Source organism: Arvicanthis niloticus, chromosome 1 (genome assembly GCF_011762505.2).
Source record: "Arvicanthis niloticus isolate mArvNil1 chromosome 1, mArvNil1.pat.X, whole genome shotgun sequence".
Taxonomy (NCBI): Eukaryota; Metazoa; Chordata; class Mammalia; order Rodentia; family Muridae; genus Arvicanthis; species Arvicanthis niloticus.
The window spans coordinates 5,042,288-5,053,509 of record NC_047658.1 but is presented as its reverse complement, the minus strand read 5'-3'; the positions used below and the strand labels follow the sequence as shown (position 1 = coordinate 5,053,509).

Genomic DNA, 11,222 nt, shown 5'->3' with positions numbered 1-11,222 from the left:
TGAAGGGTCAAAGGAAAATTGGGACTTCATGAGAAAACAGGGTTCTATATTAGAAGTGGGGACCTAGGAGACAGAGAGCGAAAGGCAGGGGCAGACTTTGGGTTTGCTAATGAAAGTGTCAAGGAGGATGAAATGAGACGGACGTCTGAGATCTGCAGCGCATTCCAGGAAGCACATTACCCTTGAGAAATGCGCGCTTTTATTAAGTGGCCCCGACAGTCCAGACAGAGGCTCTCCCTCAAGTCCCTCTAACCCACAGACGTTTACTACCCGGTGTAGTTCAGTGGAGCATGGGCCACGGGGAGTTCCTGGCCTTGCAGTCCATGGCATAGGGGCCATGACTTGGGGCGAGGTCAGAACTGACAGTCTCCAGAGTCCGCGTGCCGGCTTCACTGCTGTGCCATCGTGTGCTCAGTGGATGATTGGTGGCAGTGAAGTCCCTCAACACTCCACACCATAGCGATCGAAGTGCCGCAGCACCAGGCCGATACCAAGGTGCACTGTGCCACCCGCGGCCGTGTGCAGGCGGTAGCGGTCAGCCCCGCTGTAGATGGTGTCTGCATGTAGCAGCTGTGGTCCACCACCCACAAAAGCCCGTGCTAGCTGCTCCCTCCAGCTGCCCAGGGGCCTCCATGTAGGGCAGTCCAGCTGGTGAGTGCCTGGGCTGCTAGGCACATGGCAAAAGCCATAGCCAGCAAGTTGGCAGCGGCCAAAGCTGTCCTGGGACCACACCTGGAGATGGAGTCGAGGCCAACCTGCAGGACAAGAGGGGTTAGAGAAAAGAACAAGGGAGGCAGACACCTTCTCCTGGGTTCCCATCTCCTTGAAACCACTGGAGACCTCGCACAGTCCTTTTACCTTGGCTTACTGCCTGTATTTCCTCTCTGGGTTCTCACTTCCCATCACTCCACATAGTAGTCACAGGGATCAATAGAAATCCACATTACCCTCTTGCTCAAAACCCACCCATGGCTCCCCTGTGCCACAGTACAAAGTCCAACCTCTCCAGTGTGAAACGTGTCAAGTCTGGCCTCCTCTGATCTCCCTTTGTAATCTCTTCTCTCTCCCAGGCGCCCAGATCAGCACCTCAGCTTAGACCCCTTCCACCCTCTCTCCTCATAGACCCGCTTTGCTATCGCCCACCCCAGGCTTCCTTTATTCCCCAGTGCAATCATCTCTCCCCTTTGTTAGTTTTCTAGTGGCCTCAAAGCACAGCTGACTGTCACAGCCTGACTGTCCAATGCTTGGAGATGCAGCCCAGCTCCTCTGCCACCCTGAGCCCTCTCTGACAGGCCCTGTTCTCCAGGCTGGGGACATAGCAATGAACACAGCAGACAAAAATTCCTGCCCCATGCAGCTGACATCCTAGACAACCAACATAGTAAATAAGTAAATTATAGGGTATGTCAGATGGTGATAACCGCTCTGGGGAAAAACAACAGCCAGAAAGGGAGGGGTGGAGATGTAGTTTGGAAAAGTGGGGAGCAGCTAAAGGAAGCTTTACTAAAGAAAGTGACATTTGGGGCTGGGCATTGCAGTGTACAGCTAGAATGCCAACACTTGGAAGGTAGAGGAAAGAGGATCCCCAAAAGTTCAAGGCTAGCCTGGGCTACACAATGACTTCTAGGACAACCAGGGCTATACAGGAAGATCTCATCTGGAAGGGTGACATTTTGATGCACACTTGGGCTGCTGAGGTTCCAGGCTAGCCTGGACTATGTTCTGAGACTTTATCTCAAAAGAAAACAAACCAACCAGGAAGGCAACAGGTACATAAATGCTTAAAGGGGTAGGCTATCTAGGCACCTAGGGGAATGACAGATTCAGTCAGTGCAAAAGTTTCAAAGTAGGAGCTAGCCTGGTGGGGCCAATGAGGCTAGAACGAGGCATCGTGGGGGAACAGAGGAGAGAGGTGATGGCCAGATTACATAGGGCCATCTGATGCCCTATGTATCACAGAGAAGACTCCAGCTTTTATCCTGAGTGATGGGAGACCTGCAGGAAGGTTCTGTACAGAGAAAGAACATGGTTGTATTTAGGTTTTCCCAGGGTCCAGTCCAGTATCCAACCCTGAGACCTGGGTCTGGGAGCACAGTGAAAACAGAAAGAAAGAATGGTCCAGGTAAGAGAAGATGTAAGAGTAGGCACCGTGGGATGGAGGGAGAAACAGAAGTGGTTTTCAGAGCCGCCTGGGTTTGTTGGTAAGCTGAGGAAGACTAAGAAGAAAGCAAGCAGGGAGGAAGACACCTAACTAAGCCCAGGACTGAGGAAACAGGCTCATGTCTCTCCTCACCTTCCAACACAGTGCCTACACAGAAACTAGTACAATTGTTCAAAATGAAAATCTAATCCATAAATTTCTTCCTGGGCTCCCCAGAGCGTTCAAGAGACAGTCTCAGTGCCTTTGCAGTCGAGGCCCGACCACCTCATCTTCCACCTCATCCTCTCCCACAGACATCAAATTCCCAGGTCACTCCTCATTCCTTCTACCCAGCTCCAGCTCTGCCTCCACCCTCTGTATTTGTCCTTAGGCCTAGTCAGCTTCACCTGGCTCTTTACAGCAGAGCTCTAACCACTCTGCCCTATAAGGCCATTGGACCAACCAGAGAGGACTTATGCGTTTCCACGGCCTCTGTGCTGGCCACATCTGGAAACAGGTCCATCTCCTACCTAGAGTGGAACCCCTGAAGACGGGGCTTGGAGGGTCCTGTCTTAGTTGGGAGTGTCTCTCTGCTCAAGCTGGACAAGCATAGGCTCAGTCAACAGTACTGATTGCTGAAATGCCGTTTCCCAGAATCTGCTGTTTTAACCAGAAAAGCAGCACTGATGATCCCCTCCTCCCTCGTACACTCACTTCCCCTTGAGCAGGACCTCTGCCTGTGTGAGCTGCGGCAACCGGCCTATTTCCTGCCCCTCTTCTCCCCATCTAGCTCTTTACCCGACCCAGCCTCCTCCCTGGCCTTTAGTCAAAGGCCCCTCCCACTTGACCCCCACTTCCTGATATCTCCTCTGCACCAGCCTCTGGCATATTCCACAGGCCTGGGGTTTTGTATAGCTCGGGTGAGGCCTCAAATTCACGTCTCTAGGGGAGGCTGTACCAGAAATGGGACCCACAAAGTACGAGGAACAGAGACAGCCATGGCGTTCCAAGCCCAGCTCCTCCTACTTTGGCTGCCCCTCCCCCTCCTGTCATCCTGTACCCACCTTGAAGACCTTTGGTAGCGAAGTGCAGGTCAATGGGGTGGGACCAGTAAGCCATGTCCCCTATCTGGGGTGTGTCTACCTGTGTCTGGCCTTCCCGTACACCTGACAGGAGCTTCCATGCGGCCCCTGTAATGAGAGCCAGGGCATGCAGGGTTGGAGGTGAGTAGCAACCTTCAGGAAGGGGATCTGCTGTGGCAACAAGTTGGTTTTCCCCTGGTATTTGTGAGTGGGAGTTACACAGTGTAGACTCTGGAGCCAAATATCTGGATTCAGATCTTGGCACTAGCAGTGTATGCCTGAAATCTCAGCACTTGGGAGTTTGTTTGGGCTTTCCTAGGCTGCCTGATGAGTGTCAAGTCAGCACAGACTACAGTGTGGGTCTCAATCTCTAAAGGAAAATTGGAGGGAGATGAAAAACACATGAGAGAGAATAAAGTCGGGCAATGGTGGTGCACACATTTAGTTTTAGCCCTCCGGAGGCAGAGGCAGGCAGATCTTTGTGAGTTCAAAGCCAGTTTGGTCTACAGAAGGAGTTCCTAGGGCTGCCAGGGTTACACAGAGAATCCTGTGTAGAAATCCTGGCACTATGCATATATGCACTCTGTATTTTGCAGTGTCAGGGGCGGGACCTAGAGCACCACATACACAGCAGCAGTCTACAGTCCCCAGCCTCAAGTCTTACCTTCTTCTGTCTCTGCAACCCTAGGGGAGTTACTTCTCTCTGTTTCCCTGTCCATAAAACGAGTGACAAAAATGCAAGTCTCACAATTTATGAGAAGACTCATAGCAAGTATGGACCATTAATTCTTAAAATAGTGTTCATTTGTTAATCCTTATATATGCTGCTGGGGCTCGCAGCCAGAGCCGTGTGCATTACAGCGCACATGCTCTATGCTCTACGCTCTACGCTCTACGCTCTACTGAAGAGCTTCAGTCTTAGCACCAGTGTCTTCCTTTTTTGAGACAAGGTCTCACACTGCCAAGGCTAGCCTCAAACCTCTTCCGTAGCTGAGAATGACCTTGAACTTCTGAGCCTCCTGCCTTCTGTCCGTCTGTCCCCTGACTGCCTACGCAATGAGATGCCCAGCATCCTTTCCTTACCATTTGCACCCCACATTCAGAGGCCTTGTTCAAAGACCAAGAAGAGATTAGGCACCATGTGAGAGCCCATCACGACCCCAGTGAGGAGTGAGGAGAAAGAGTGTCCACATACTGAGCACTGAACCCCAGATGCTCTGCTAACTGCTCCAGGGAATGCCTTCATCTTATCTGCTCTCTGGGATTCTAACCACCCCCTCCTGACACATACACTAAGCTTTCAGACTCCTCACTGTCACCACGAAAGAAGCCCCACATGTGCCCCGGATCCAGTCACTCATATGCCACTACCCTTCCCGACCCTCTAGCCTCACTGGTCCTACCCTGCTCCCTTGCCTCAGGGCCTTGGCAGCGGCTGCTCCTTTTGCCTGGAAAGGTCTGCTACTGGGTGTCCTATTTCTGGCCTTTTCCCTCCTGCTCCCAATTCAAGTGCCACGTGCACAGAAAGGCTTTCTCTAACTCAGACCTCCCTATCCCAATCAGTCCTTAGTACATCACTCTGCTTCTTCTTTTTTTTTTTTTTTCTAGCACATACAATAATCGTGTAAGTATTTTGTGCTCTTTTCTTTGAGACAGGGTCTCCTGCCATGTAGCCCAGGCCGCCCCCAAACTTGTAATGGAAAGCTTCCTAGGTGCTGGAATTACAGACATGCATAACCACCCTAGCTTGTCCACTGGCCTGAGGACAGGAAGTATATATGTGTGCACGTGTGTGTGCGTCTCTGTGTGTGTGTGTGTGTGTTTCTATGTCGCAGACCCATATGCTTAGGGGCTATGTTTTCAGATGGTGGTATAACCTGAAAGAAAAGGATAAAAAAAAAAAAGACAGTATGGTCTGAGTTCATTGGAGAGTGGAGGAAAGAACATGGAGGCTTAGGCTAGTGGAGGGGACTGGGTATTGGTCGGGAGATGAACAAGGTGTGGGAAGGATACCTGTGTGGATACCCCACTTGCAGAAGAGGCTGCTTTCCGAGAAACCTGTGGCCCCTATGATCTGCCCGATCACGTGCACTTCAGCCATGGCTCTAGGAAGGAAAAAATTCAATCACAACCCTGTGAGGTAAGTTTATTATTTCCATCCGACAGCTGGGAAAACTGAAGCCTATAGCATAAAGAAAAGTACTATGTTTCTAAGCTAATTCCACCAACCCACTGACAATGTAGTCTTCATCACAGATACAAGCCACCTTCCCAGAAAAGCCCAAGAAAAATGGGGAAGACACCCAGAGGTGCGGGAACTTCCACCAATAACCAAGGCTCAGACCCCTAGAAAGCCCCGCCCCAGGACTGTGCCCCCGCCCACACGCGCAAAGGCTCCGCCCCTTCGCGGCAGATCAGTCAAGCTTCAAAAGGCGCATGCGTTAGGGTGTAGGGCTGCTTTAGCCCTACCCCTAGGCGTAGCGCATGCGTTATTCCTACCTCCGCGTACTTGACCGTTAGAAGCGAAAGCTGCCTCGGGGATGGTAGTTCATGGGCCTGGCCTCCTCCTCTTTGCGGGCGCCGTCGAGACTAGTCTCGCGCCCCGCCCGGGCCCTTCCAGGCGGAGGGAGATCTGAGGTAGATAGGTCCGCAGCCTCGCTCTCCTGGGGTGCCCGGGTTGTTGCTGGGGCAACAGGCTCCTCCCCTTCGCCCGCCCTGCAGGTTGATGATTGGTGCTATATGTGCCCTCTGGGGGCGGGGCGTAGTTGTGATGGACGCGGTCATTACTTTTTTGGGAGAATTGCGTAGGTCTTGCTCCCGCGACGCCTTACGCTTCAGAGGCCTGGCGGGTTATCTCCATCAGCAGTTGAGGAAGTTAGAGCGCCAACTGTTTCCTCTCCGTATCTTCTTCACGCAATAAGCAAATCTATTGATACTCTTTGCTTCCTTAAACAAAACAAAACACCTTTCCTGTTCAGGATCACAGAATGGAGACAGTCGACACTAAACGGGCACCTAAAGGAAATCCCATCGTGGTCATCTCTGTGTTATAGCTGGAGGAAAAGAAGGATCTCCATATTCTGACACTAGAGAAATTGGGAAGTAGGTTTTCTCTTCAGTTTTCAGAGCTTCCTCGGGTTTCTCAAGGACTGAGAATTCCAACTTCTTTCTCAGAGTCTCTGCAAAGTTCATTCTAAAGCTGATTTTGAACAAAGGATGGGGTAAGGATAAATGAGGAAGATGGTGCTTGGAGAGATGGCTCAGCAAGAGCGCTTGCTGCTCTTCCAGAGAACTGGAGTTTGGTTCCCAGCTTTCTGTAACTCCAGCTCCAACTCTGCCCTTTTCTGGCTTCCCAGAGGACCCCCCCCCCCAGCCCCACTGGGCACGTGGCATACACAAATAATAAAAATAAATCCTACAAAAGGAAGGAAGGAGCCCTTTGGCGGGAGGTCGGGGGAGAAAGCCTCTTTCCTTTTTTCTTTCAGTCGGATTTTTTTTTTTTTTTCAGTCGGAAACAAATTTTAAAATTTAAAACATTTTCTGATGAGTATTGTGGCTCGTGAGAGACTGAGGCAGCAGGATTGCTGCAAATTTAAAGCCAGCCTGGGCTATCGAGTGAGTTCCAGGCCAATCCCCCTTACAAAAAACAAAACAGGTCTAAAAAAAAGAAAGAAAGAAAGAAAAAGAAAACCACTAAAGAACGTGTGTGTGTGTGTGTGTGTGTGTGTGTGTGTGTGTGTGTTCGGGTATTCGGGTGTATGTTGCATATGTAAAGGCCAGAAGCTAGCTCACCAACCTCCAACCTCCACTTTTTTTTTTTTTTTTTAACTCCAATTTTCAGGGTATGTGTTACCAACACTGATGCCACTGTTTTTGTTTATTTGCTTTTTAAAATCTTTTATTTGTACGGGTGTTTTACACGTATATCTGAGCACCAGGTTCGTGTAGTGCCTGCCAAGGCTAGAAGTGGACAACTGGTGTCCCGGAGATGTAGTTACAGGCAGTAGTGACCACCCAGGATGCATGCTGAGAACGGAACTTGAGACCTATGCAAGAGCAGAATATGCTTTCGGCAACCGAGCCATCTCTCCAGGCCAGTCATACAGTATTTATTGTATTGACTTATTTAGTAACACTGTCATGCAGGCTCATCTACATTGTAAGCATGTGTCAGAATTTCCCTCCTTTGGAATGCCACAGTGCATTCAGTGTAACTATACCCCACACTTTATTCAGGTAGACACTGCTGTTGCCCCAGTATGTTGGCTGTTGGAGATGCTTCTGCTATGACATGCAACTTCTCTGAGACCCCTCCTTTTAAGTTCTTCTGGGCACTTCACTGGAAGTGGGATTCTGGAATCACGTGCTTGCCATATTCCCCATGGCAGCTGGAATAGGGCTTCACACCTTGTTTTCTTCTCTCACTGACTCATCTTAGGAACAGAAGGATCTAAATCACCCTCTTCAAAAATACCATTTTCTAAGTATTATGTGCAGAAAAGTGCACAAACAATAAGCCAATGTCTCGATGAATTTCATAAACTGAATATACCCGATGCCCAAAGAAAAGAAGGCGGCACAGGTTTTGGATAGGTTGTATAACTGTTTATTCAGCATGGAAACATTCTGGGGGGGTGGGGGGACAAAGAACCCATAGGAATCTAGAAGTAGGTTGGAAAGAGAGCTTGGTTGGTTTTTTTGTTGTTGTTTTTGTTTGTTTGTTTGTTTCTTTTTTCCTGAGACAGGGTTTCTCTGTGTAGTCCTGGCTGTCCTGGACTCACTCTGTAGACCAGGGTGGCTTCGAACTCAGAAATCCGCCTGCCTCTGCCTCCCAAGTGCTGGGATTAAAGGCGTGCGCCACCACTGCCCGGCAGAGAGCTTAGTTGTTAACATGTTTGCTGCTCTTCCAGAGGACCTGAGATCAGTTTCCAGTGCCCATGTCCAGTGGCTCACAACTAACTGTAACTCCAGACCCAGGAGAGCTAGCACTACACCATCTTCTAGCCTCTGTGAAATACACTCAGACACATACACATGAAATAAAACTAAAACGTAGTCTTTTTTAAAATTGGGTTAGAGACAGTCACTTTATGAAGCCCTAGCTGTCCTGAAATTCACTATGTACACCAGGCTGGCTTCAAATTCAAAGATCTGCTTGCTTCTGCCTCCAGAGTGCTGGGATTAAAAGCAAGCAACACCACACCTAGCTAAAAATCTTTAAATCAAGAAGTAAAGAAAATATGTGTTGTGGTTTCTCTCAAGTATTTAAATGCTTAGTCCCCAGTTGGTAGCTGTTTGGGAAGGATTGGGAAACATGGCCTTGATGGAGGAAACATGTCATTGGAGGCTTTAAAATTTCAAAAGAGGCCGGCAGTGGTGGCGCACGCCTTTAATCCCAGCACTTGGGAGGCAGAGGCAGGCGGATTTCTGAGTTCGAGGCCAGCCTGGTCTACAGAGTGAGTTCCAGGACAGCCAGGGATATACAGAGAAACCCTGTCTTGAAAAACAAACAAACAAAAATTTCAAGAGTATGACATTTTGAGTTTGTGTTCTCTGACTCCTGCCTGTAATTCTTTTATTTTTCTTATTTATTTATTTTGGTCTTTTTGTTATTTTTTTTTTTTTTTCAGAGCGGAGGACCGAACCCAGGGCTTTGCGCTTGCTAGGCAAGCACTCTACCACTGAGCTAAATCCCCAACCCTCCTGCCTGTAATTCAAGATGTAGGTTCTAGCAGGTGCTCCAGGCACCTGCTGCCAGGCCTTCACTGTGCCATCATAGTATCCTTCTGGAATTAAAAGCCCAATTAAACTCTTCTTTTTATTACTTACTTACCTTGGTCATGGTGTTTTATCACAGCATTAAAAAGGTAATTAATACAACATGCAAGGCTTAATAATCTAAAGGAGGCTTACAAGGCTCAGGAAAGTCCTGAAAATTACAGGACTCACGAGGCCCTTCTCCAAAGTTATGAAAGGCATAAACAATTGCTAGGAAGAAGAGAGCCTGCAGCTCAGCTGTTTTAGGTCCAGAGATGCAGTTCCAGTGAGCCACCCATACCGAGATTTTATTTATTGTTGTTGAAAGTGGCTTGCTTTTTCCCCCTATTTTCTTTTCTTTTTTCTTCTAGTGCTAGGGATTGAACCCAGGATCTTGTACATCCTGGGGCAGTGTTCTATTATTTAGATATAGCTATATCCCCAGATCTGGCCTTATATTCCAGGCTGGCCTCCGACTTGTTATATAGCAGAGGATAACCTTGACCTGATCCTCCTGCTTCCACCTCCTGAAGGTTGTTGAATTTACAAGTGTGTACTACCATACCTGTTTTTATGCAGTGCTTGGAATTGAACCCAGTTCCTGCTAGGTAAAAACTCAACCAACTGAGCTACATCTCTAACCCTGTCTCATGATTTTTATGATTGGATCTGAATGATGTATCAGGAAAAGCATAGATGTGATACTGCATTTTGGGGCATCATGTTATGGGACATAGGATACATAGTGAGGGGCTGTGGGCGTGGCTCAGTGGTAGAGCCCCTGCCTGGAATTCTCCAGTGAAGGATTAGGGGCGTGGCTCAGTTTTCCACCTGCCTAGAATCTCCCAGTGAGGGGCTGGGGGACATGGCTCAATGGTAGAGCCTCTGCCTAGAATGTCCCAGTGAGTGACAAGAGGTGTGGCTCAGTGGTAGAGCCCCTGCCTAAAATCCCCCAGTGAGGGGCTGGGGGCGTGGCTCAGTGGTAGAGCCCCTGCCTAGAATCCCCCAGTGAGGGGCTGGGGGCGTGGCTCAGTGGTAGAGCCCCTGCCTAGAATCCCCCAGTGAGGGGTTGGGGGCGTGGCTCAGTGGTACAGCCCCTGCCTAGAGTCCCCCAGTGAGGGACTGGGGGCGTGGCTCAGTGGTAGAGCCCCTGCCTAGAATCCCCCAGTGAGGGGCTGGGGGCGTGGCTCAGTGGTAGAGCCCCTGCCTAGAATCCCCCAGTGAGGGGCTGGGGGCATGGCTCAGTGGTAGAGCCCCTGCCTAGAATCCCCCAGGGAGGGGCTGGGGGCGTGGCTCAGTGGTAGAGCCCCTGCCTAGAATCCCCCAGGGAGGGGCTGGGGGCGTGGCTCAGTGGTAGAGCCCCTGCCTAGAATCCCCCAGTGAGGGGCTGGGGGCGTGGCTCAGTGGTAGAGCCCCTGCCTAGAATCCCCCAGTGAGGGGCTGGGGGCGTGGCTCAGTGGTAGAGCCCCTGCCTAGAATCCCCCAGTGAGGGGCTGGGGGCGTGGCTCAGTGGTAGAGCCCCTGCCTAGAATCCCCCAGGGAGGGGCTGGGGGCGTGGCTCAGTGGTAGAGCCCCTGCCTAGAATCCCCCAGTGAGGGATTGAGGAAGTGATTAAGGTACAGTTGCCTATTAGCATGCAGGAGGTCCTGGATTCTCTAGCAAGCTCTCTCTCTCTCTCTCTCTCTCTCTCTCTCTCTCTCTCTCTCTCCCTCCCTCCCTCCCTCCCTCCCTCCCTCCCTGTCTCTCTGCTCCGCCCCCCGCTCCTCCACATTCTAGGCCTGTCACAAAAAAAAAAAAAAAAAACAAAAAAAAACAAAAAAAAACAAAAAAAAACCCAGGCCTTCCCTGGCCTCCTAAAGCGGAAGACTGGGGAGACTCTTCAAGGCTAATAATGGAGGCCATGGTTCTAACTTGATGGGAATTCACTAGGAGGGCAAGAAGGCAAGAAGGGTGTCACTGAGCTCAGTGGTCTGATGGAAAAATGAGGCGGGTAGGAGTTCATACCCTCATCCCGTGAGTTTGAAAGGAGGGCCTACTTTGTGTCAGGCCGGAGACATATCCCTGAACAAAAGAGAATAAATCCCAGTGCCGTTGGAGCTGATGCTGATGGGAGCATGAAAACAGAAGAGGTTAGCAGTTTTTTACATGGTGTAAAAGACAACTAGAGCAAGAGGAAGGAGCTAGTAAATACCTTCTGGTGAAAACCATCCTGGCCCTTGCCCCTGGCATTATCCCTCCCGTGG

General features: G+C 50.1%; 1 protein-coding gene across 1 annotated transcript; it reads right to left on the bottom strand.

The window, feature by feature from the left end:
• Positions 1-144: 144 nt before the first annotated feature.
• On the bottom strand, positions 145-5,935 carry B9d2 (B9 domain containing 2). The gene is made up of 4 exons (XM_034509889.2): positions 5,722-5,935; positions 5,236-5,327; positions 3,205-3,330; positions 145-755 (listed from the first exon to the last, which is right to left on the bottom strand). Exons 2-4 carry the CDS (start codon positions 5,321-5,323, stop codon positions 442-444), a joined length of 528 nt encoding a protein of 175 aa, XP_034365780.1. The 5' UTR covers positions 5,324-5,327; positions 5,722-5,935; the 3' UTR covers positions 145-441.
• Between the last annotated feature and the right edge of the window lie 5,287 nt (positions 5,936-11,222).

Excerpts from the sequence above, each read along its gene's own strand:
- B9d2 (XM_034509889.2), bottom strand. The coding sequence starts at position 5,323 with ATGGCTGAAGTGCACGTGATCGGGCAGATCATAGGGGCCACAGGTTTC. Across the intron at positions 3,331-5,235 it reads CAAGTGGGGTATCCACACAG|GGGCCGCATGGAAGCTCCTG; the intron begins GTATCCTTCCCA and ends CTCTCATTACAG. Across the intron at positions 756-3,204 it reads CGCTACCAAAGGTCTTCAAG|GTTGGCCTCGACTCCATCTC; the intron begins GTGGGTACAGGA and ends CTTGTCCTGCAG.